At 44.1% G+C, this 27,932-nt stretch overlaps 1 protein-coding gene across 2 annotated transcripts in view; it reads right to left on the minus strand.

The window, feature by feature from the left end:
- LOC125458529 (Kv channel-interacting protein 1) overlaps positions 1–27,932 on the minus strand; it is a 495,719-nt gene that overhangs the window by 291,747 nt on the left and 176,040 nt on the right. Inside the window, exon 1 of one of the 2 annotated variants that reach the window (XM_059650765.1) lies at positions 24,923–25,003. The exons of the other annotated variant lie outside the window; for it this stretch is intronic. Coding sequence (XP_059506748.1) covers positions 24,923–24,980 — 58 coding nt within the window. The 5' untranslated portion in view covers positions 24,981–25,003. Of the gene's footprint in view, positions 1–24,922; positions 25,004–27,932 lie in introns of those variants that run through there. 2 annotated transcript variants of the gene reach the window in all.

Below are 27,932 nucleotides of genomic sequence, written 5' to 3' on the forward strand. Positions count from 1 at the left end.
TTATTCATTGCGAGGTAGTAATTTTCATGTGGTTCATATGCTTGATCGGGAATTCCTCACATACCCAAATTTTGTACGTCATGGGTCCTGATCTCACTTTGACCATGCCTTATGATGAGGGTGTTGCTGGCCCATCCTTAATTGCCGAGAGGGCAGTTAAGAATCAACCACATTGCTGTGGGTCTGGAGTCACATGTAGGCCAGACCAAGTAAGAACATAGATAGAACATAGAACAGTACAGCACAGAACAGGCCCTTCAGCCCACAATGTTGTGCCGACCATTGATCCTCATGGATGCACCCTCAAATTTCTGTGACCATATGCATGTCCAGCAGTCTCTTAAATGACCCCAATGACCTTGCTTCCACAACTGCTGCTGGCAACGCATTCCATGCTCTCACAACTCTCTGCGTAAAGAACCTGCCTCTGACATCCCTTCTATACTTTCCACCAACCAGCTTAAAACTATGACCCCTCGTGCTAGCCATTTCTGCCCTGGGAAATAGTCTCTGGCTATCGACTCTATCTATGCCTCTCATTATCTTGTATACCTCAATTAGGTCCCCTCTCCTCCTCCTTTTCTCCAATGAAAAGAGACCGAGCTCAGTCAACCTCTCTTCATAAGATAAGCCCTCCAGTCCAGGCAGCATCCTGGTAAACCTCCTCTGAACCCTCTCCAAAGCATCCACATCTTTCCTATAATAGGGCGCCCAGAACTGGACGCAGTATTCCAAGTGCGGTCTAACCAAAGTTTTATAGAGCTGCAACAAGATCTCACGACTCTTAAACTCAATCCCCCTGTTAATGAAAGCCAAAACACCATATGCTTTCTTAACAACCCTGTCCACTTGGGTGGCCATTTTAAGGGATCTATGTATCTGCACACCAAGATCCCTCTGTTCCTCCACGCTGCCAAGAATCCTATCCTTAATCCTGTACTCAGCTTTCAAATTCGACCTTCCAAAATGCATCACCTCGCATTTATCCAGGTTGAACTCCATCTGCCACCTCTCAGCCCATCTCTGCATCCTGTCAATGTCCCGCTGCAGCCTACAACAGCCCTCTACACTGTCAACGACACCTCCGACCTTTGTGTCGTCTGCAAACTTGCTGACCCATCCTTCAATTCCCTCGTCCAAGTCATTAATAAAAATTACAAACAGTAGAGGCCCAAGGACAGAGCCCTGTGGAACCCCACTCACCACTGACTTCCAGGCAGAATATTTTCCTTCTACTACCACTCGCTGTCTTCTGTTGGCCAGCCAATTCTGTATCCAAGCAGCTAAGTTCCCCTGTATCCCATTCCTCCTGACCTTCTGAATGAGCCTTCCATGGGGAACCTTATCAAATGCCTTACTGAAGTCCATATACACCACATCCACAGCTTGACCCTCATCAACCTTACTAGTCACATCCTCAAAAAACTCGATAAGGTTTGTAAGGCATGACCTACCCCTCACAAAGCCGTGTTGACTGTATTTGATCAAGCCATGCTCTTCCAGATGGTCATAAATCTTATCCCTCAGAATCCTTTCTAACACCTTGCAGACGACAGACGTGAGACTTACCGGTCTATAATTGCCGGGGATTTCCCTATTTCCTTTCTTGAAGAGAGGAATTACATTTGCCTCTCTCCAGTCCTCAGGTACGACTCCAGTGGAGAGCGAGGATGCAAAGATCTTCGCAAGTGGCGAAGCAATTGCATTTCTCGCTTCCCAAAGCAGCCGAGGACAAATCTGATCCGGGCCTGGCGACTTGTCAATCTTAATGTTTGACAAAATTTTCAGTACATCAGCTTCCTCTATCTCTATCCATTCCAGCATGCACACCTGCTCTTCAAAGGTTTCATTCACTACACAGGTCGTTTCTTTCGTAAAGACAGAAGCAAAAAACTCATTTAGGGCTTCCCCTACCTCCTCAGGCTCCACACACAAGTTCCCTATGCTATCCCTGATCGGCCCTACTCTTTCTTTGACCATTCTCTTATTCCTCACGTAAGTGTAAGGATGGCAGTTTCCTTCCCAAAAGGGCATTAGTGAACTGGAAGGGTTTTTTTTCCTGACAATCAACAATGGATTCATGGTCATCATCACACTCTTAATTCCAGATATTTTTGATTGAATTCAAATTCCACCATCTGCCATAGTGGGACCCAAGTCTCCAGAATATTACCTGGGTCTCTGGTTTAACAGTCTGCAATAATACCATAAGACCATACCTCCCCAATTTGTTATTAAGGGTCAGTCTTAGAAATGGTCTCACAGCCAAGATAGCCTTTATGGAGCCTAATTGCAGAATGATAAGGACTATGATCAAAAATGCCCACAACTGCCTCCACAAATACAAGTGGGAAACTGTGCGCCAAAAAACTTTATACTCCAATGCAACCAACCAAGAATGGACAACTGCACTGGAATAAACCATCACCATGCAATAATAAAAGACCAGAACAAAGAAAAGAATAGCCCCACACAAAAAAACCATCCAAACTCACCCACAACAATGACACAGACGACACAGAAACATGAATCAAGAACATCTCACTCCGACCACTTACAGACACTAAGAAGACTGTTCTACTATGTAGGCTGAATTATAACTGCAGAGATGCCAAAAAAGCCTAGTTGCTTGCTTGCACTGGAATCGACACTAAAGAGCAGCGGACTCATGGAGGAAATACAACAAACCATCAGATGTACAATAGTCAGAACACAGAGCACAAAAGGCAAGTGGAACACATTCAACATAGAAGAGAGCAAAGCTCTGGAAAGACTCAAGAAAAACAGAAACGTCGTAATCTTACTGGCAGACAAAGGAAGCGTGAAAGTAATCCTTAACAGAGCCCAACATATGGAGAAAGCTAACGCACTACTAGCACATAGCAACAGATGGCAATAGACCCAACACCACAGTTAGAGAACTGGATTAAAATAACCCTGAAGGAATTGGACAACTCAAGTGATATCAGCAACACATGCAAAAAAATGAAGCCAGAGGGATCCAACATACCCCACTTCTCTGGACTCCCTAAGGTACACAAGCCAGGGGTCCCCCTCAGACCTACTGTCTCAATACCAGGCATGCCAATATATAGACTAGACAAAGAACTACAATCAAAACTGAAATATTTGGTTGCAAAAACTACCCACTCCATCCACTCCTCTTAAGAATTCTTCAACATCATCAAGGACACCAGAATAGAAAAGGATGAGATAATGATATCCTTCGACATAACAGCACTATTTAAATCCTAACCAAAGAGACAACTGCCACACTGCTAGACTAATCAGGAAGGCAGGCACCCCATGACACCAACAGCATCAACAAGGATAGCACCCGGAAACTGCTGGATCTATGCCTCACAATTCACTTCACCTTCAATGGCTGTATGTTCAAACAAACTGATGGAAAACCAATGTGTTTCCCAATATCAGGACTGATTGCAGAAGAACTAATGCACCGGTTAGAATGGATAGTGCTCCTCCTATACAACCCAAGATCTGGGTCCGCTATGTAGATGATGCCTTCATGATTATCAAGCGCACAAGACTAGAAGAAACCGCCAATGCATAAACATCATTCTCATCAGAACAAAATTCGCAAAAGAAGAAGAGAATAATAACTAACTACCCTTCCTAGACACAATGGTAGAACGTAAGAACAACAGAGAACTCCAGACTCGCGTATACAGAAAGATCACACATATGGATCAGATATTTAATTATACCAGCAATCATCCCAACATTCACAAACGGGCCACAATACACTGCAGCAAACTGGAATTCCGCAAAGCAGAACAGGAGCACTTATTGAGAGTTTTTAAAAAGAATGGATACCCAAAAAGCACAACCTGCTGTCAAATCTATGACAGACGACAACAAGAAGACACAACACAGCCAGACATACTAGTCAGCCTACTATACATCAGAGGCATATCAGAGATAATCACAGGACTACTCAGACCCCTAGATATCCGGGTAGCCCAAAAACCAACAATCACCCTGCAACAGTTACTGACAGAAGTAAAGGATCCCATACCCACAACCAGTACAACTATTGTAATATACTAAATACCATGCAAGGACTATGAGAAACATTACACAGGCCAAACTGAAAGTAAACTGACAATAAGGATACATGATCGCCAACTAGTCACCAAGAGATATGACCAATTCTCACTGATCTCAATAAACACGGACTAAGAAGGACACAAATTCAACAGGGACAACACATCCATAATACCACAAGCCAAACAGAGGCATGCCAGGGCATTCCTGGAGGCTTGGCATTCCAACTGGAATTCCACGTAAAAATACATTGAGCTGGACCCGATATACAAGCTACTGAAAAATAGAACCAGAAATACAAGTTCCAGCAATTTGTGGACTCCAACATCCATCCTGCAACCATCCTTTAGCACCCATCCCTTTCCAGCTATCAGATGCCATCATTTTCCTTCTCACTGAGGCCACACTCCCCAACCCCATCCCTTGCTGTGTGTTCACCATATCGTCTGACCTTCGTCTCTCTGAGGCTGAATGTACTATCCTCAGCAAAGGACTCAGCTTCATACCCTTTCCTCCCCACCTTAATCAATTTCCAGCTCATCATAATATTGAACTGTTTTACCCCTGCCTCCATCTCTGCACTCACTTCTTTGGGCAGGGCAGCCCCCTTACCCACCCCCCCCCCCCCCATTTCACTGATCGCTTCACCCACCTCCAGTATTCACTCTCCACTTAGAATCCTTCCTTAGCCTCTTACCTGCCCTCGATCTCTTCATTGAAAACTGCTGACATGACACTGGCCATCTCACTTTCCCTACTCCTCTCACCCACACACACGTGTCCCCTTCTGAAATTGATGCATTTTGCTCTCTTAGGAGAACCTTAGGTTTGTTATCAAACCAGCCAACAGAAGTGGTACTGTTGTAGTCAAGCACATTGATCTTTACCTTTCAGTCAATGCCAGCTGTCAGTCACTTCTTATCAACACCTGGCCCATGACGCTACTTCTGAACATCAAGCCATTGTCACCAGCACTGTCACTCACTTCTTTATCTCCAGAGATCTTATCCCAACTGCTTCTAACCTGATCATCTCCCAACCCTGCACAGCCTATTGTTTTTTTTAAAACTTCCTTCTCAAAATCCACAAACCAGACTTCCCCCAGTTGACCCAATGGATCAGCCTGTTCCCGCCCACTGAGCTCATTTCTTCCTCCCTTGATTCCATTCTCTCTCCACTTGTCCACACCCTGCCTACATTTGTGATTTCTTTGATGGCCTCCACTACATTGACAATTTCCCCGGCTCTAACTGCTTCCTGTTCACCATGGATATTCAATCCCTCTTAACCTCCATTACCCACCTGGGTGTTCTGAGAGCCCTCAGGTTCTTCCTCGACCAGAGGCTTGACCAATCCCCATCTACGACCACTCTCCTCTGCCTGGCTGAATGTCTTCATTCAGTGAACAATTTCTCCTTTTTTCATCTCACTTTGGCCAAGTCAAAGGAGTGGCTATGGGCACCAACATGAGTCCCAGTTATGCCTGCCTCTTATGGGTCTGTGGATCAATGCTTATTCAAATCCTACACTGGCGTCTGCTCACAACTCTTTTGTCAGTATATTGGCGACTGCTTCAGTGCCGTTTCATGCTTCTGCCTGGAACTGAAAAATTCCATCCCTCTATAACTTTCACATCATCCATTTCCAATACTTCCTTTCTTTCTCTTGACGTCTCTGTTGTCATTGCAGGGAATAAATTGTCCACTGCAATCCATTACCAAGCCACTGACTCCCATGTCTACCTTCACTACAGGTATTCACACCCCATGTCCTGCAAGGACTCTATCCCATTTTCTTCCTTCATCTACGTGGCATCTATTTGGATGATGCCACCTTTCAAAACTGCTGCTGACGTGGCTTGCTTCTTCCATGACCATGATTTCCCACCCATTGTGGTTGACCAGACCCTCAACCACATCCGACCTATCAACTGTGCTTCTGCCCTTGCCCCTTCCCATCACTCACGGCAGTCCATTCTATAATCAGCAACACCATCCCATATGCCACAGCACCTTCCCATGTAACTGCAGAAAGTGCAACACCCACCTCTTCATCTCCTCCCTTCTTACCATCCAAGGGCATAAACCATCTTTCCAGGTGAAGCAGCATTTCACCTGTACCTCCTTCAGTCTTGTGTATTGTATTCACTGCGCCCAATGTGGCCTAATCTACCTTGGAGAAACCAAACGTAGACTAAGTGACCACTTCGTAGAACACCTCCGGTCTGTGTACAAACATAATCCTAACCTTCCCGTAGCTGGTTATTTTAACACAGTGTCCTGCTCGCATGCCCACGTCTGTCCTTGGCATGCTGCAGTGATCTAGTGAATCACAGTGTAAATTAGAGGAACAACTTCTCACCTTTAGACTACGCACTATACAGCCTTCTGGTCTTAATATTGAGTTCAAACCTTCAAATTGAGAACCAAACCCCATTCTTTCCATTTCTTTTAGCTTGTTACATTCTGTTATCATTTCCTCTCTCCCTTCCCCCATCCCAATGGCATTGTTTGTCCTTTCAAGTCTGGCAGGAGACATACCATTGTTCTACCAGTCTAATATTCGAACAACTAATCTGAACTACTGTATCAACGTCTTTTCTCCACCAGCACCCTACACCCACTAATCTCTCACACTGACCCTCCACCAAACTATTGCATAAATGCTGTCGGCTCCATACCTCACTTCAGCTCTGTAAAAGAGCCATCTGGACTTGAAATGTTAGCTTGCTCTCTCTCCATGGACGCTGTCTGAATCACTGTCTTCTTCAGCATTTATTGTTTTTGGTCATGGTAGGGGAGTTGATTTGCCCACATTTTCTGCCCACATTAGTCTTGCAAAACCATCTGTTTTTCTGTCTTACCTGTACTCTCTGTCATATCTCTGTAGGAATTAGCGCGTATTGAAATTGAAATGTGATATAGTTTAACTTTGTGTGTTAGTAATTTATAATCCATTTGCCATGTGTTAGAGGATGAGTTTGTTACAATAAACAAGCTTTTGTTTTCTTGTATGAATGAATCATAATGTGTTTTATTTTTATCCGAGATTGTGGTCACACTCTGAAGTTAAGCATCCTAGTGATTAAATTAGTCGTATCTCACATTATGACATCTCTTGGGAATAATTGCGTTTAATTTCTAGCTAACACTTCCCAACAGGGTCATGGCACCGTGTACATAGGAATTGGAGATTACAATTCAGCAACAAGCCTTTTCACTGGTCTAAATTCAGGGAGTTAAGAAAGCAATATTTAGAAACCTTATATCAAATTTCCCATGGCAATTAGATAATACTCCAGTCACCTCTTCATTATGGGCAAGCAAACTCTTTATATGTCCATCATCAATCAGGATGGTTTCAGGGCCTACATGATCTTTTTGGAAAAAAGGCCTGAACTGCCCCATCCACTACCACCCTCCTCCACCTTCTAGTTCTCCTTTAACACCTCCCATTTTCTTTAGGTCAAGCGGGTGGTGGCCGTGGGCACCTGCATGTGCTCCAGTTATGCTTTTCTCTTTGTGGGATATGTGGAACATTCCTTGTTCCAATCATATTCTGCTCCCTATCCACAACTCATTGCTACTGCATCACTCTCTCATCCAGAATTGGAAAAAATGATCAATTTTGCTTCCAATTTACATCATGCTCTCACCTTTACCTGGTCCATCTCTGACTCCACCCTGCCCTTCCCTGACACCTCTGTTCCATTTCTGGAGATAGGCTGGTGACCAATATCCACTACAAACCCACTAACTCCCACAGTTACCTTGACATGCATTCTCACACCCTGCTGCCTATAAAGAATCTATTCCATTCTCCCAGTTCCTACATCTCCATCCCAACTGTTCTGATGATACCAACCTTGATGAAGGCGCCTCTGAAATGTCTGCCTGCTTCCCCAACCAAGGATTCCCCAGCACTGTGGTTGACAGGTCCGTCAGCCGGGTCCGATCAATCTTTTGTATTTCAGCCCTCAGCTTCTCTCTTCTATCCTACAACAACGACGGGGGTCCCCTTGTCCTTACCTACTGTCCCACCAGCATCAAGATCCAAAGGATTATTAGCCACGATTTCTGTCACTTTCCAGTGGGATGTCACAACCAGGCACATATTCCCCTCCCTTGTCAACCTTCTACAGGGACCATTCCCTGCCAGGTACCTTGGTCCACTTCTCCTCTCCCAACATCTCCCCAAACCCCATGGCACTCTCCCATGTAATCGCAGAAGGTGGAATACCTGCTGTTTACTTCCTCCCTGCTCACTGTCCAAGGCCCTAGACACACCTTCTATATGAAGTAGCAATTTACCTGCACTTCACTCAATCTAGTCCATGGTATTCACTGCTCACAATGTGGTCTCTTCTGCATTGGGGAGACAAAGGGCAGACTGGGTGACTGCTTTGCAGAACACCTATATTCTGTCTGTAAAAATGACCCTTAGCTTCTGGTTCCTGCGTTTCAACATACCACTGTGTTCCCTGGCCAATATCTCTGTCTTCAGGTTGTTACAGTACTCCAGTGAAGCTCAGTGCAAGCTGGAAGAACAACAGCTCCTTTTCCACTTGAGAACCCTGCAACCTTCTAGATTCAATGCCGCTTTCAACAATTTTAGGGTCTAAGCATCTTCTCCCATGTCCTTGCCCAAGACCTTCACACCGAGCCTTATCACGAGGTAGGCTAATACTACAAACAACCCCTTGTTGGCCGCTAACAGTCCCCATTAGCAACTGTGCAGTCTCCCAGGCTGACCTTTACCTATTCCTTTGTCTGGCCTACTTTTTCTCTGTCTCTCTGGGTTCCATCTCTATCTATCATTTATTCCTTCCTCGCGCTTCCACCCCTTCTCTATATACATTAACCTCTTCCTAGCTACAGCTGAAGAAATATTAACTCTGCTTTGTCTCCACAGATACTCCCAGAATTATTGACTCCTGTTTCTGATTTCCAATATTCACAGTTCATTTTTTTTGTAATGGGAATAACAGACATATTAATAGCATAAGGAAACTCTCCTAAAATCGAGAGAACTAACAATGTAGGACCTGTAAATGTTGAATAATCTGAAAAGCAAAACCAAACAGCAGCCTGGGAACAACAGATTAAAGCACAGGATTACGTGGGAATACCCCAACTGGAATCTGGGGGAGACCGATCTAGAACCATGAACTGAAAAGAATACTTTTGCAAGACATTTGAAATAAGCAGAACATTTTGGAAATAGAATACCTAGAGTGTGGAAGCAGGCCATTCAACCCATACCAACTCTCTGAACAGCATCCCACCCAGATGCAGCCTATCCCTGTATTTCACATGGCTCATCCACCTAACCTGTGCACAATCAGCAATTTAATATGGCCAAACCACCTTTCCTGCACATCTTTGGATTGTGTAAGACAAACAATCCATACACAGGGAGAATGTGCAAACTTCACATAGACAGTCAGCCAAGCGTGGAATCGAACCCAGGTCACTAGTTCAGTGAGGCAGCAGAGCTAACCACTGAGCCACCTTGCCACTTCAGCATGTCTAGTAGCCTCTTTGAAGAGAGAAACTGAAACCAGTTCTGATGGAATGTCAGACACCAAAAATATTAACCCTATTACTCTGCCATAAATAAGTATTATCATAACCTGGATAATAGCCAGGGTTGGCTTAACGTTGGACAAGTGAAATTTGTGCCGTACAAATATCAGGAAATGATTATCACAAATAAGAGACAATCTAATCATTTCTACTTGACAATCAAAGATATTATCCCACAATCAAAATTTACCAGAAACTTAAGTGGACAAGCCATATAAAAACAGTGGCTACAAAAGCATGTCCTAGAGTCATAGTGATGTAGTGCACAAGATAAAAGTCTTTCAATTCATCATGTTCACTCCAGTCCAAAACAAATACCTAATTATTCTAATCAGAGATAATGGGAACTGCAGATGCTGGAGGATCCAAGATAACAAAGTGTGAAGCTGGATGAACACAGCAGGCCAAGCAGCTTGTGTTCCTGAGATGCTGCTTGGCCTGCTGTGTTCATTCAGCTTCACCCTAATTATTCTAATCCCATTTTCCAGCATTTTGCCCACAGCTTTTATTCCTTGGCATTGAAAGTGAACATCTAACTTCTTAAACATTATGAGGTTTCTGCCTGTACCACCCTTACAGATATTGAGTTCCAGGTTCCCACCTGTCTCTAGATGAAAGCATTTTTTGTTATACCTCTTCTAAACTTTCTGCCACTTACTTTAAAACAATGACCCATGGTCACTGATCCCTCCATCCAGGGGAAACATTTCTTCTTGTCTACCCCATATATACCACTCATAATTGTATGCATAATCAATCATGTCCCCCCTCAATCTCCTTGGCTCTGATGGAAGCAACCCCGGACTGTCCAGTCTCTCTTCATAACTGAAACTCTCTATCCTAGGCAACATCCTGGAAATCTCCCCTGCAATCTCTCCAGTGATAGCACATCCCTCATCATTTGGATTCCAGAACTCCACATAATACTCTAGCTGTGACCTAACCAATATTTTACATAGTTTCAGCATAACCTTCCTGCTGTTAAATTCTATGCCTCAACTAATAAAGACAAGTAACCCATATGCCTTTTTAACCACTTTATCCAACTGTCCTGATAAGGTTAAGGGACTGGTGTACATGTACATCAATGTCCCTCCAATCCCTGGTGCTTCCCAGGGCCGCATTATGCATCATGGATTCCCTTGCCTTGTTTATCCTGCATTATCCAAATGCATTACCTCATATTTATCCAGATTGACTTCCATTCGTCACTATCAGCCCATTTGACCAGTCCCATATCCTCTTGTAATCTAAGGCTATTTTCCTCACTGCATACCACCAATTTTTGTATTGTCTGTGATCAACTGTCCTACATTCAAGCCTAAATTATTTTTGAAAAACCACAAACAGCAAGGCCCCCAACACTAACCCTAATGGATCCCCAATGGACATAGGCGTCCAGTCAGAAAAGCACTCATCACCTTCTGCTTCCGGTCATTCAGCCAACTGCAGATCCAATTTGCCAATTTCCTTGGATCACAAGGGCTCTTATCTTTGCTATTGCACAATCTTATCAAAAGCCTTGCTGAAATCCAATTAGACTATATCAAAAGCATTGCCCTCATCTACACATCTGGTCACCTATTTGAAGAATTCTTTCAAATTGAACAGACTTGACCTCCCTTGAACAAAACCATGTTGACTTGTATTGCATAATCCATGATTCCCTAAATGCAAATTAATTCTGTTCCTCAGAATTGTTTCCAATAGTTTCTCCACCACCAATGTTAGACTAACTGGCTTTTAGATTCATAATTTATCCCTTGCTTGCTTCTTCAACAATGATGTCACATTAGATGTCCTCCAGCACCTCTCCTCTTGCTACAGAGGAATCGAACATTTTTCCAAGTGTACCTGCTATTACTTTCCTTGCTAAGAACCGTGCAGAGTGTAACTCAACTCCTGGCTTCCCAGACCATATGGCTGCCTGTCATCAGAGTTGTCCTTCAGCACCTCTCCTCTTGCTAGAGAGGAATCAATCACTTTTCTCTGCCCAACTTTCCAACTGGCCTATAATCTGCTGTGTCCCTTGACAAACTTCCTGTCATGAGACTGGAGAGTCTGGCCAGTACCATGAACTGACAGAGTTCAAATCTTCCAGTAGGGGAATTAAAATTCAATTAATTAAATAATTCTAGATTTGAAACTATTGTCAGTCAGGGTGATCGTGAAATTATTAGATTGCTGTAAAAGTCATCAGCCCTTTCCAAATATTGCCTGGAGTGAACTGATTGTTTGAAGATTGGCACCTGTGATACTGAGGACATCAGAAGGAGCTGTATCATACATATGGCACTCCCGAATAAAGATGATCACAAATATTTCAGCCTTGACTTTGCATTGATCTCCTCCAGTGAGTTGTTTAGTTGTCCACTGGACACAACATAATGCAAGGTGTTATCAACATGAAGATGATGCTTTGTGTCTACACAGACTGTTTGCTCCTTTGATACAGTCATAAATAGAAGCATCTGCAGCGAATTTTTAAGAATGAGGTCAAGTATGTTCTTGCCTCTTGTTGGTTCCTTTACCACCTCCCACAGACCCAATCTAGCAGTTATGTCCTTTAGGACCTCACCAGCTCAATCAGTAGTGTTGCTGCTGAGCCACACTTGGTAGTGGATATCGAAATATATTCAGTATCCTTACAGCCTGCTAAAGCTGTTGATGGTCTACTTGTGCACAGTAATGGCCATGACTAATTCTTTATGCAATCACTTAAAACATACATTTCCGCAAAATCCCTAAATAGACACAACAAATTGTTCAAAGCCCATTGTTCACAATGTGTCCTTCCTTTCATGCAGAAGTTGCCTTAACAACCAAAAGTGGTTTATTGAGAGCTTTTTTAGTTGAACCTTGAATTTGTCACTGAGGAAAATAATTCATTCTTGTTGTAGCAATCATTATTTCAGGAACAGCAGCAGATCTGTCAGAAATCAGAATGCTTGGTAAGTTGGCCTAGTCCATCTAAATGGAAGTTCTACAATGGAACCAGCTTTCAGAGTTTTAGTGGGAGCCACTATTTGATTATGGATTAAAAAAAACTTTTGGAGGAAATAAAAAATCTCACAAATCCTTTCCAGAGAGAGAGAGGGAGAGAGAGAGAGGGAGAGACAGAGACAGAGACAGAGAGAGAGAGCCACATTCATTCCATATAACCCACCCTCAACACCACCCCAACCTACTCTCATTCTTACCCAAACCACCCTCACACAAAACCACCTCCAACTCATGCTCACCTTCAACTCCACACCCAACTTACGCTCGCTCTCAATCCCACCCCAACCTACCCTCATCTTTACCTTCACCATCATCCTTACACTCAACCTCACAGTTGCCCTCACACCCACCTTCATCTCTCTGCAACCACCAGCCTTATTCCAACCCTATCTACACTTACACCGCCTCACCTTCACACCACACCCTCACTTTCACAATTTCTTCATCCCTACCCCTGCACACCCCGCCCAAACCCTTGCCTTCTTCTTCACTCACACTCTCCCCACACCCTTATCTTCAGCCCAACATCAATCCTCATCCTGACTCCCACACCAGTACCAAACTGCTTCCTCATGCCCATGCCCACTGAAAGCCCCCATCAGTCTACACAGTTACACACCATACTTACCTTGAATGCAAGCACTACTCCCAAGCACAAGCCCTACTCCACCCACAGCTAATCCTCATCGTAACTCTCACCCAGGCCATCATGTCTCATCCCAGCCCCCACAGAACACCAGCCCTCACCTCAAACCCCATAGAGAACCCACCCTTGCACCAAACATTAGTCAGAACTCAGAACCCTCATCCCAAACCCCACCATGTTTCTAAATATCCCTCAGTTATAGCCTTTGTAGTTATCCCTCAGGCATATCTCTCTGTATTTATCCCTCAGTTACAGTCTCTGCAATTATCATTCAGTCACATCCCTCTGTAATTATCTGTCAATTACACCCGTCTGTAATTATCCCTCAGTTATAGCCTCTGTAATTATTATCTCTCAGTTACACTCTCTGTAATTCCATAGAATGTAGAACAGTACTGCACCACTACAGGCCCTTTGGCCCAATCTGTCCATGCCGACCATGATACCATTCCAAAGTAATCCCATCTGCCTGCACATAGTCTGTACAACTCTACTTCCTGCCTGTTCATGTGTCTGTTTAAGTGCCTTTTAAATGTTGCTATTGTATCTGCTTCTACCACCTCCCCTGGGAGCGCATTCCAGGAACCTACAACGCTCTGTGTAAAGAAAACTTTAACTGCATAAGAAAAATCTCTCAGTTAGGATCTCTAGAAAGCAAAAACTCACTTATAGGAATTGGGCATTAAATGACAAGTTGATGGCTGCAAATCCAACAGCTTGGACAGACTACTTCATTTCTTCCTCAGGGAACTAAACACGGGTATCTGTTGTTAATAATGGAGCAGGGGATGTGTATCCACCTCATAATTCTCAATCATTCATCCGTCACAGGCATCGCCATGCATTCCTTCAGCCAGATCAAATGAATCTCTGATTAAAAAGAAACAACAGAGAACAACCAAGATCATCAACATTGCTTCTCGAGTACCTAATCCTATACACAGACTTTCCTGATCTATCCACTGACACAGAGAAATCAAGTTCAACTCTGGGGGAAGGGGAGGGTAAGTATAGGAGAAACATATGCAGTGATTGTTGTGGAAAGAAGTAATCTAAATATCTCGTTCAGGAATGTCTCTAAAGTCAGTCAGAGTTTTTGACAGGGATGAGTGTGAAGTGTTTAAGGAGATTAGCACCTTGTATTGATGTCAAGGAGTCGTACATCACTGAGTATAACTAGCATAGTGTGAGCGAATTAGAACAGACTAGACAGATCACACTGAAGTGAGATTCTCTGAAAGAAACACAGAGAGTACATTGATATGAAATCACAAAGTTGAGCCATATTGGATTCAAAATGTTAACTCTGTTTCTCTTTCCAGAGATGCTGTCAAATCTACTAACTTTCCTTAGCATTCATGGTATTTGCTTGCTGAAAGTGATAGAATCATAGTCACAGTCACATAGCATAGAAACAGGCTCTTCAGTGCACCATGTATATGCTGACCAACAAACACTAAACAATACTAATCCCATTTACTTGCACTTGATGCATAACCTACAATGCCACTGCATTTTAAGTACTCATCCAGATGTTTCTTAGATGTTGTGAGAGTCCCTGCCTCCACCACTCTCTCAGGAATTGCGTACCATATTTCTACCAAACTGAGTGAAAAAAAAATTCTCCAATTTCTTCTAAACCTCTTGCTCCTCACCTTAAACTTGTGCGCTCTGGTCTTAGCCAAGTCTGTCATAGGGAAGAGTTTCTCACAATCTACCTTATCTATAGTCTCTCATGATTTGGAATACTTTAAAGTAGATAAGGGGTGCTCTGTTTTCCTCCCACTGTCCAAAGATGTGCAGGCTAGGTGGATTGGCCATACTAAATTGCCCATAGTGTCCAGGGATGTGTACATTAGGTGGGTTATAGGGATGGGTCTGGGTGGGATGCCTGAGGTCTGGTGTGGACTTGTTGGGCCAAAGGGCCTGTTTTGACATGATGGATTCTATGAAGTCCATGAAATTTGTAAGGAACATCCAGGAGGGCTTCTTGAAACAGTATGTAGATAGTCCAATTAGAAAAGGGGCCGTACTGGACCTGGTGTTGATGAATGAGCCTGGCCAGGTCTCAGTAGAGGAGCAGCTCGGGTACTATGGTCACAATTCAATAAGCTTTAAGGTACTGATGGATAAAGATAAGTGTAGTTGTCAAGTGAAGGTGCTAAATTGGGGGAAAGCTAATTACAACAATATTAGGCAGGAACTGAAGAATGTAGATTGGAGGCTGATGTTTGAGGGTAAATCAACATATGGTATGTGGGAGACTTTCAAGTGTAAGTTGCTGGTAACTCAGGAGGGAATGTTCCTGTAATGATGAAGCATAAGAATGGTAAGTTTAGGGAAACTTGGATGATGAGCGGTATTGTGAGCCTAATCAAAAGGGAAAAGGAAGCATTTATCAAGGCTAGGAGGCTGGGAACACAAGAAGCAAGGGTGGAATACAAGGCAAGTCGAAAGAAACTTAAGCATGGAGTCAGGAGGGCTAAAAAGGGGTCATGCAAAGTCACTGACACAAGATTAAGGAAAATTCAGAGGCTTTCTATACATATATAAAAACAGCAAGAGGGTGGCCAAGCAGAGGGTTGATCCACTCAAGTATAGGGAAGGGAGTTTGAGTATGGAGCCAGTGGAAATGGGTGAGGTATTAAATGAGTACTTCGTTCAGCATTCAACATAGAGAAGGACTTGTTGGATGATGTGTCTGGGAAAGGGTGTGTAGATAGTGTGGGTCATGTTGAGATAAAAAGGGAGGATGTACTGGGGATCTTGAAAAACATTAAGGTAGACAAATCCCTGGGGCCTGATGGTCTATAAACCGGAATACTAAGACAGGCAGGGAAGGAAATTGCTGGTGCTTTGACAGATACCTTTGTTTCCTCACTGGATACAGGGATTGGAGAATAACCAATGTTGTTCCTTTGTTTAAGAAGGATGGCAAGGATAATCCAGCTCATTACAGGCTGGTGAGCCTTACGCCAATGGCAAGGAAATTATTGGAGAGGATTCTTTAAGACAGCATTTACTCCCACTTGGAAATAAGTGGACGTATTAGTGAGAAGCAACATGGTTTTGTGAAGGGGAGGTCATGTCTCACTAACTTGGTTGAGCGTTTTGAGCAAGTGATAAAGATGATAGATGAGGCTAGGGCAGTGGACGTTGTCTACATGGGCTTCAGTAAGGTCTTTGACAAAGTCCCTCATGGCAGATTGGCACAGAAGGTAGAGTCACACAGGGTCAGAGGTGATCTTGCAAGATGGATGAAAAACTGGCAAGGTCAAAGACAGAAGGTAACAGTGGAAGGGGGCGTTTCTGAATGGAGGGCTGTGACTAGTGGTGTTCTTCAGAGATTAGTGTTGGGACCTTTGCTGTTTGTAATATATATATATATATATATATATGTATATATAAATAAATTTGGACAAAAATGTAATTGACCTGATTAGTAAGTTTGCCGACGATACAAAGGTTGGTAGAATTGTGGATAGTGATGAGGTCTGTCAAAGGATACAGCTGGATATAGATCGGTTGGTGACTTGGGCAGTGAGATGGCAGATGGAGTATAATCCGGAAAAAATGTGAGGTAATGCATTTTGGAAGGTCTAATCCAGATGGAAAATATACAGTAAATGGCAGAACCCTTAAGAGTACTGATAAGCATAGGAATCTGGGTGTACAGGTACACAGGTCACTGAAAGTGGCAACGCAGGTGGAAAAGGTCATCAACAAGGCATGTGGCATGCTTACCCTTCATCGGTTGGGGCACTGAGTTTAAAAATTGGCAGGTAGTATTGCAGCTTTATAGAACCTTAGTTATTTGGCACGTAATTTCTCTGTTGTTTGTTTTTGTGATTGTGATAGTGATTTTTAAAGAGCCTCTTGTCAAATACATGAACAGGATGGGGATAGAGGGAAACGATTCCCAGAACGGTAGGAATTTTAGTTGCGATGTGCAACATGTCGGTGCAGGCTTGGAGGGCTGAAAGGCCTGTTCCTGTGACGTTATTTTTTTTGTTCTTGTTCTTTGTACTTTGAAAGGTTTAGAGCACAGAACATAGAAAAATACAGCACAGTACAGGCTGTTCAGCCTACGATGGTGGGCCAACCTATTATCCTACTCTGAGATCAAACTACCCTGCAGTCCCTACGTTTTACTATCTTCCATGTGCCTATCTAAAAGTCGCTTAAATGTCCCTAGTGTATCTGACTGCACCACCACTGCCGGCAGCGCATTCCACACGCCCACCACTCTCTGTATAAATAACCCACATCTCCCCTGTACCTTCCTCCAATTACCACAAAATTACGCTCCCTCGTAATAGTAATTTTCTCCCTGGGAAAAGTCTCTGGTTATCCACTCTATCAATGCCTCGCATCATCTTGTACACCTCCACCAAATCACTTCTCATCCTTCTTCATTCCAATGAGAAAAACCTCAGCTCCCTCCAACTATCCTCATAAGACCTGCCCTCCAATCCAGGCAGAATTCCCGGTAAATCTCCTCTGCACCTTGTCTAAAGCTTCCACATTCTTCCTATGATGAGGCAACCAGAACTGAACATGATATTCCAAGTGTGGTCTAACCAGTGATTCATAGAGCTGCAACATAACCTCGTGGCTCTTAAACTCAATTCCCCTGCCAATGAAAGCCAACACACCATACGCCTTCTTAACAACCCTTTCAACTTGGGTAGCAATTTTGAGGGATCTATGGACGTGGACCCCAAGATCCCTCTGTTCCTCCACACTGACAAGAATCCTGCCATTAACCCTGTATTCTGCATTCAAATTTGACCTTTCAAAATTAATCACTTCACACTTTTCCAGGTTGAATTCCATCTGCCACTCCTTTGCCCAGCTCTGCATCCTGTCAATGTCCCGTTGCAACTTATAGCAGCCCTTCACGCTGTTCACAACTGCACCAACCTTCGTGTCATCAGCAAACTTCCTAACCCACCCTTCCACTTCCTCACCCAAGTCACTTATAAAGATCATAAAGAGCAGAGGTCCCAGAACAGATCCCCATGAAACAGCACTGGTCACTGAGCTCCAGCCTGAATACTTTCCACCTACTACGGCCCTCTGTATCCAGACTGCCAAATTTCCCTGAATCACATGTCTCCTTACTTTCTGAATGATCTTACATGGAGAACCTTATCAGATACCTTGCTAAAATCCATGTATACCACATTCACTACTCTACCTTCAATGTATTTTGTCACATCCTCAAATAATTCGGTAAGGCTCATGAGGAATGATCTGCCCCTCTCAAAACCATGCTTATTATTTCTAATCAAACTGTGCTTTTCCAAATAATCATAAATACTATCTCTCAGAATCCGCTCCAATAATTTGCCCACCACAAAAGTGAGACTGATTGATTTGTAATTCCCAGGATTATCCTTATTCCCTTTCTTGATGAAGGGAATAACATTTGCTACCCTCCAATCATCTGATACTACTCCAGTGCACAGTGAGGATGCAAAGATCACTGCAAAAGGTGTAGCAATGTATTCTCTTGCTTCCCGTGTAAATCTTGGGTATATGTCATCTGGTCCAGGGGACTTATCAATCCTCATGTTTTTCAAAATTTCCATCACATCCTCCTTCCTAACATCAATCTGTTCAAACATATCAGCCTGTTTCACGCTGTTCTCACAAACGTCAAGATCCCTTTGGTGAAAACTGAAGCAATGTATTCATTAAGGACATCCCCTACCTCCTTCAGCTCTGTGCACAAGTTCCCTCCACTATCCCTGATCGGCCCTACCTTCACTTTGGCTGTCCTCTTGTTCCTCACATAAGTATAGAACACCATGGGGTTTTCCTTAATCCTACCCGCCAAGGCTTTTTTCATACTCAATTCTAGCTCTTCTAAGTCCATTCTTCAGTGCCTTCCTGGCTATCTTGTAACCCTCCAGAGCCCTGTCTGATCCTTGCTTTCTCAACCTTAAGTAAGCTTCCTTCTTCCTCTTAACCAGATGTTCCACATATCTTGTCATCCAAATTTTCTTCACCTTACCATCACTTCCTTGCCTCAGTGTGACAAACCTATCCAGGACTCGTAGCTACTGCTCCCTAAACAATTTCCACTTTCTGTTGTGCATTTCCTTGTGAACATCTATTCCCAATTTATGGTCCACAGTTCTTGCCTTATAGCATTGTAATTCCCCCTCCCCCAGTTAGATACTTCCCCATACCGTCCGCTCCCGTTCCTCTCCAGAACTATAGTAAGGGTCAGGGAGTTGTGATCACTCTCACCAAAATGCTCTCCAACTGAGAGATCTGACACCTGGCCTGGATCGTTGGCAAGCACCAAATCCAATATGGCATCCCTTTTAGTCAGCCTGTCTACATATTGAATCAGAAATCCTTCCTGGAAACATCTGACCAGAGCTGTTCCATCCAAACTATTTGCACTTAGGAGGTTCCAGTCGATATCAGGGAAGTTGAAGTCTAGTTGAAGTTTAGACAGATATAGGCCAAATGGAGGCAAACGGGACAAGTTCAGTTTAGGATATCTGGTTAGAATGAACAGGTTGGACCAAAGGATCTGTTTCTATAATGTATGACTCTGTGACTCTACAACTCTATTAGTCGTAACCTCATATAACTCTGAGATCAGAGCCCAGTGTATCCATGTATTTGGTGTTAATTTAATAATTAAGGGTGTCACCTTGATTTCTAAGCCAGAAGACTGTTCATGACCTTACGTTTGCCTTGACCAGACAGACTCAAATCTAAACTCAGTGCGCATTCAAAGACCCTTTATGATCCAGTGTAGAGAATAAGCGTTAGCTAAAATCAGCTCATAGGCAGGAAGCAAATGATCAAACCACATAGTAAAAAACTGCTAGGTTACAAAATCGATACAAAATATTATTAATTTGAAACACGCACAGCCACTTGTACCCACATCCATGTAAACATTAATACAGCACAGGCAGTACTTGCAACTTTAGCTGTCACTTTACTTTAACAATGGCAATGCAGTCTTTTTTGGAGCTCTCATCATCATTAAAACAAACAGACTGTATCAAAGTGAATGCTTATTGCCATGAGACCACAAATGTGTTTCAAGTGTTGGTAGTTTTTTCACAAACGTAAGCATCAAGGTTACCATATTGAATAGTGACATTGTCAGCCTGTGATGAGAGTAAAGGAATTGGTCAGAATCATTCCCCCAAATAGTTCAAATTTTACCAACAGGCTAACTGACAGATGTGACAGATAATGCCTGATCACAGTGCAGCTGACTAAAGCAAATATTGCTGTCCTTGGACTGAATGTAGTTCTGACAAGGTTCACTTGGTTCATTTTTGGGATGAGGCAAGTTGTCTCAGGAAAGATTGAGCAGGTTGGGTTGATGCTCATTGCAGATTAGAAGAACGAGAGGTGATATTACGGAAACATATGAGATCCTGAGGGGATTTGAATGGGTAATTGCTGAGAGGATGTTTCTCCTGCTGGGGAGTCTTGAACTAGGAGGCACAGTTTCAAAATGTAGGATCTTATATTTAGGTCAGAGATGAGAGTAACTTCTTCTCTTAGAAGCATTTGGAATTGTCTTTCCCAGAGCCCAGTGGAAGCTGCAACATTGATAAAACTGGAAGAGTTTGGGCTTATGGAGGACAAAGATCAAAATGGAATGGAGGTCAAAATCTAATCTTGTTGAATGGCTCGAAGGGTTGATGGCCTCTTCCTACTCCAGTTTGGAGGATAGAACTGCAAACATGACTGTGGCTGTGATCATTTTAGCTAATCTTACTGCTCTATATAGCCTCTCTGTCCTTATGCTTTTGATTTCAGGCAATAAAGAGAAGTCTACAGTTTGTCTTCTTCACCATCTTAACTACCCATCAATCCACTTTTAGACATCAGTGAAAATGTACTCTAATGACTTTTTATCTGTGCCACTTATCAGTATCCTGCCACCTACTGTGTATTCCTTTGCTTTGTTTGTCCTCTCCAAATGCATTACTCCACGTTTCCTCTGACTGAATTTCATTTCCCATTCTTCTGCTCATCTCACACATCTAATTATATCATCCTCTGGTCAACAGGTTTTGTCCTCACAAATAACATCACAGCCAATTGTTATATCATCATCAGTTTTCTTAGTCATGTCCCTAGCTCTGAGTTAAAGTCACTAATTTTTATCACAAATAGCGAGGGATCCAGTTCTATATCCTACTAGGGTCATTTGCTTCCTGCCTATGAGCTGATTTTAGCTCACGCTTATTCTCTACACTGGATCATAAAGGGTCTTTAATTTTCTGACCAGTTAACAATGTGGAGCCATGTCAAAAGCTTTGTTAAATCCATTTAGATTACATCAAACATGCTTCCCTCATCGACACTTCTTGTTGCACCAAAATAATTCAATATGTCAAGTTTTTAATCCACAACATTTCCTTAAAAGTCCCACACTGTCTGTCTTTGAATATTCCATGCCTTAGAACATAGAACATAGAACAATACAGTGCAGAACAGGCCCTTCGACCCTTGATGTTGCGCCGACCTGTGAACTAAACTAAGCCTCTCCCCCTACACTATCCCATCATTATCCATATGCTTATCCAAAGACTGTTTAAATGCCCCTAATGTGGCTGAGTTAACTACATTGGCAAGCAGGGCATTCCACGCCCTTACCACTCTCCGAGTAAAGAACTTGCCTCTGACATCTGTCTTAAATCTATCACCCCTCAACTTGTAGCTATGCCACCTTATACAAGCTAAAGTCATCATCCTCGGAAAAAGACTCTCACTGTCCACCCTACCTAATCCTCTGATCATCTTGTATGTCTCTATTAAATCCCCTCCTAGCCTCCTTCTCTCCGATCAGGACAGATCCAAATCCCTCAGCCTTTCTTCATGGGGCCTGCGCTCCAGACCAGGCATCATCTTGGTAAATCTCCTCTGCACTTTTTCCAATGCTTCCACATCATTCCTGTAATGGGGTGACCAGAACTGCACGCAATATTCCAAATGAGGCCGCACTAGTGTTTTGTACAGTTGCAGCATGACATCGCGGCTCCGGAACTCAATCCCTCTACCAATAAAATCTAAAGCACAGTAAGCCTTCTTAACAGCACTTTCAACCTGGGTGGCAGCTTTTAGGGATCGATGTACATAGACACCAAGATCTCTCTGCACATCCACACTACCAAGAGTCTTTCCATTGACCCGGTATTCTGCCTTCCTATTATTCCTCCCAAAGTGAATCACCTCACATTTATCCGCATTAAACTCCATTTGCCACCTTTCAGCCCAATTCTGCAGTTTATCCAAGTCTCCCTGCAACCTGCAACATTGTTCCATCACTGTTTACCACTCCACCGACTTAAGTGTCATCGAGTTTTGAGAAGGTCTGTAGCTCAGGTTGAGGTTCTGGATGTGAGTTTGCTCGCTGAGCTGGAAGGTTAGTTTTCAGACGTTTCGTCACCATCCTAAGTAACATCATCAGTGAGCCTCCGACGAAGCGCTGGTGTTATGTCCCGCTTTCTATTTATCTGGTTAGGTTTCCTTGGGTTGATGTCATTTCCTGCGTTGGTGATGTCATTTCCTGTTCTTTTTCTCAGGGGATGGTAGATTGGCTCCAAATCAATGTGTTTGTTGATGGAGTTCCGGTTGGAATACCATGCTTCTAGGAATTCTCGTGCGTATCTCTGTTTAGTGTCATCTGCAAACTTACTAACCCATCCACCACTGCCTACATCCAAGTTATGTATTAAAATGACAAACAGCAGTGGTCCCAAAACAGATCCTTGAGGCACACCACTAGTAACTGGATTCCAGGCTGCCCTACCCTCATCCACATGCTTGGTCACCTTCTAAAAAAAACTCAATGAGGTTTGTGAGACACTACCTGCCCTTGACGAATCCATGCTATCTCAAATCAAGCCGTTGCTTGCGAGATGATTATAAATCCTATCTCTTATAATCCTTTCCAAAATTTTTCCTACAATTGCCTGGGTCATCCCCACTGCCCTTCTTGAACAAGGGCACAACATTTGCAATCCTCTAGTCCATAAGACCATAAGATATAGGAATGGAAGTAAGGCCATTCGGCCCATCAAGTCCACTCTGCCATTTAAATCATGGCTGATGGGCATTTCAACTCCACTTCCCTGCACTCTCCTTGTAGCCCTTGATTCCTTCTGAGATCAAGAATTTGTCGATCTCTGCCTTGAAGGCATCCAACGTCCCAGCCTCCACTGCACTCCGTGGCAATGAATTCCACAAGCCCACCACTCTCTGGCTGAAAAAATGTTGTCTCATTTCAGTTTTAAATTTGCCCCCTCTAATTTTAAGGCTGTGCCCATGGGTCCTAGTCTCCCCGCCTAACGGAAACAACTTCCTAGCGTCCACCCCTTCTAAACCATACATTATCTTGTAAGTTTCTATTAGATCTCCCCTCAACCTTCTAAGCTCTAATGAGTACAATCCCAGGATCCTTAGCCGTTCATCATACATTAAACCTGCCATTCCAGGGATCATCCCTGTGAATCTCCGCTGGACACATTCCAGGGCTAGTATGTCCTTCCTGAGGTGTGGGGCCCAAAATTGGACACAGTATTCTAAATGGGGCCTAACTAGAGCTTTATAAAGCCTCAGAAGCACATCACTGCTCTAATATTCCAACCCTCTTGAGATAAACGACGACATTGCATTCGCTTTCTTAATTACGGGCTCTGTCCTCTGGTACTAAACCTGTAGACAATGCTGACTCAAAGATCAAGGCCAAAGGCTGCACCACCTCCTCTCTAGCTTCCCATACAATCCTCAGAAAAATCCCATTTGGCTCAGGGGATTTATCTACATTCCTCCTTTCTAACCTTAATCCTTTCAATTCTAGTAGCCCGTAACTCAGTCATCTCCTCTACAATATTCTCCTGTTCCTCAGTGAAAATAGATGAGAAATAATCATTTAGCACCTCTCCAATCTCCACACGGTCCACACACAACTTCCCCCTTCTGTCTTTGACTGGCCCTATTCCTACCCTTGTTAAATGGCCATTTATATCACCTCACAGAATTTGTTCCATTAATTTCTGTACCACCGAGGAACAGCGGCCTGTAATCGTTCTTCAAAATGCCATGATGTGATTTTTAGCCAGCAGAGAGAGCAGCTTCAACTTGAGTTTAACAAGCCTTCTGCATTTCTGACAGTACAGCAGTGGAGCATCACCCTAAATGGACTGCCGCGTTACCTCCTGACTCAGGACCCAAAGCATCACACTCATACCCTATTCAGCAAGGGCTGACTTGGAGGAATTTCTGTCATTTATTTCTTTGTCACCCAGTCACCAAACGGGATGGAGCTATACTGAGAGGAAGGAATTGTCTCCCTCACAGTTTGCTGCTCCTGATGTTTCAAGATTATCTGATGGGAAAATGGAGAAACTCTTTCCTTTACGTCCCACCATGGTTGTTAGACACAAGGCTGTTCCCACCTTCACCTGTGTTTCTGAAGTAGATATTTTGGTAATATAAACGTGGTACCAATCACTGAATCACTTTCAGAAACCACGAAGTGGTAGTAGTAGTAAGAACAATAGCCTTGCAGAATCTCTCTCACTATCTTTACCTGATTATGTGCTGTTTACATAAATTCACTTACCGTGCAGATGGCTTTGCTGCTTAACTTGGATGGTAAAACTCGACAGCACTGCACCCATTTTCTGTACTTGCTTCCTAATGGTATCTCACACACACACACACACACACACACACACACACACACACACACACACACACACACACACACACACACACACACACACACACACACACACACTTTATCTTGTTTTCTGCCTCCCTCTCATTGAAGGCTATTTCTGATTTGTCTCCAGGTCTGTAAGTCTCCCAGTTAACGAGTAGAAACTGTACTTCCTGATACCGTTAGCGTAACTAAAACAAAACCAAATCAAGTGTTAGTACTCATTATCCTTCTCCTTCACATAATCCACACACTGGAGAAAGTCTCCTCAAGCACATACACTTCATCAAAGCATTCAGCCACACAGCCCTGTGTACACAGTAGCCTGTACTGAATGTCTCTCAGCAGAACCTCCATACACTTGACTATATATGACTCTTCTGTTTCTCTGCCTCATTTGCCCCCAACACCGACCCCGTCCACTTAGTCTCTCTCTCTCTCCCTTTATTTGTTCTCTTTCTTCTCTCTGTTTCTGAGCATAACCTCCTGTTATAAGGAGATAATGTGAACTCTAGATGCTGGAGAATCCAAGATAACAAAGTGTGAAGCTGGATTAACACAGCAGGCCAAGCAGCATCTCAGGAGCATGAAAGCTAACGTTTTGGGCCTAGGCCCTTCATCAGAGAGGGGGATGGGGAGAGGGTTCTGAAATAAATAGGGAGAGAGGGGGAGGCGGACCGAAGATGGATAGAGGAGAGGATAGATGGAGAGGAGAGTTTAGGTGGGGAGATGGGCAGGGGATAGGTCAGTCAGGGGAGGACGGACAGGTCAAGGAGGCGGGATGAGGTTGGTAGGTGGGAAATGGAGGTGCGGCTTGAGATGCGAGGAGGGCATAGGTGAGAGGAGGAACAGGTTAGGGAGATGGGGACGAGCTGGGCTGGTTTTGGGATGCAGGGGGGGAGGTGGAGATGTTGAAACTTGTGAGTCCACATTGACACCATTGGGCTGCAGGGTTCCCAAGCAGAATGAGTTGCTGTTCCTGCAGCCTTCGGGTGGCATCACTGTGGCACTGCAGACTCCCACAGCTACCTAGAACACACCTCCTCCCACCTACCCCCCTGCAAATATTCCATCCCCTATTCCCAATTCCTTTGCCTCCGCTGCATCTGCTCCCAGGATGAGGCATTCCATTCCCGCACATCCCAGATGCCCAAGTTCTTCAAGTACCGCAACTTCCCCCCCACAGTGGTCGAGAACACCCTTGACCGTGTCTCCCGCATTTCCCGCAACACATCCTTCACACCCCGCCCCCGCCACAACCGCCCCAAGAGAACCCCCTCGTCCTCACATACCACTCCACCAACCTCCGGATACAACGCATCATCCTCCGACACTTCTGCCATCTACAATGTGACCCCACCACTAAAGACATTTTTCCATCCCCACCCTTGTCTGCCTTCTGGAAAGACCACTCTCTCCGCAACTCCCTTGTCCATTCCACACTCCCCTCCAACCCCACTGCACCCGGCACCTTCCCCTGTAACCGCAGGAAGTGCTACACTTGCCCCCACACCTCCTCCCTCACCCCCATCCCAGGCCCCAAGATGACTTTACATATTAAGCAGATGCTCACCTGCACATCTGCCAATGTAGTATACTGTATCCACTGTACCTTGTGTGGCTTCTTCTACATTGGGGAAACCAAGCGGATGCTTGGGGACCGCTTTGCAGAATACCTCCACTCAGTTCGCAATAAACAACTGCACCTCCCAGTCGCGAACTATTTTAATATCCCCTCCCATTTCTTAGATGACATGTCCATCATGGGCCTCCTGCAGTGCCACAAGGATGCCACCTGAAGGTTGCAGGAACAACAACTCATATTCTGCTTGGGAACCCTGCATCCCAATGGTATCAATGTGGTGGACTGAAGGGTCTGTTTCCATGCTGTGTAATCTATGACTCTATGACTTCACAAGCTTCAAAATCTCCCCTTCCCCCACTGCATCCCAAACCCAGCCCAGCTTGTCCCCTCCCCCCACTGCATCACAAAACCAACCCAGCTCGTCCCCGCCTCCCTAACCCGTTCCTCTTCTCACCTATCCCCTACTCCCACCTCAAGCCTCACCTCCATTTCCCACCTACCAACCTCATCCTGCCTCCTTGACCTGTTCGTCCTCCGCTGACTGACCTATCCTCTCCCCACCTATACTCTCCTCTCCACCTATCTTCTCCTCTGTCCATCTTTGCTCCGCCTCTCCCTCTCTCCCTATTTATTTCAGAACCCTCTCCCCATCCCCCTCTCTGATGAAGGGTCTAGGCCCAAAATGTTAGCTTTTGTGCTCCTGAGATGCTGCTTGGCCTGCTGTGTTTATCCAGTTTCACACTTTGTTATCCTGTTATAAGGAACTTGGTGTGGGACTTTAAAGTTGGATCTTTCTTCCCTGCTTCATTCCAATCTCTCCCTCATCTGAGTCACAGTCTCTGAGCTTGTTCCACTCCCATGCCACCGATAGCAATCTCAGTCACACCCGGCAGAATGAACAGCTCCTCCCTAAAGAAGCCTTCTTGTGGTCGTGGCACCAACAGTGGTTACATGCGTATTGCAGCGTGGAGTCATGGATACTAATGGTGGAATCTCCACTTTTCTTTCCGCCACAAGACTGATCAGGAATTTCTTCCAGCTGCCATTGGTGTCCACTAGAAGGATTTCCTAGTTGGTACGCAACCTGTTTGTCCATGTTATGAACACCCCTTCCTAGGAGCGGTCAACACCTGGAGCGGGATTTGAACCTGCAGCCTCTGGCTCCGCGACCAGGCATTACGGTCTGCACCTCATAGAGGACAGCTATACGAGTATTAACCTAACGTCTCTCGCCATTCCCTACTGTACTCGAATATAACTGCAATATTAGATTACATAACCATAAGCTTGGTCAAAGAGATGGGTTTCAAAGAGTGTCGTAAATGA

The sequence above is a fragment of the Stegostoma tigrinum genome, chromosome 13 (genome assembly GCF_030684315.1).
Source record: "Stegostoma tigrinum isolate sSteTig4 chromosome 13, sSteTig4.hap1, whole genome shotgun sequence".
NCBI lineage: Eukaryota > Metazoa > Chordata > Chondrichthyes > Orectolobiformes > Stegostomatidae > Stegostoma > Stegostoma tigrinum.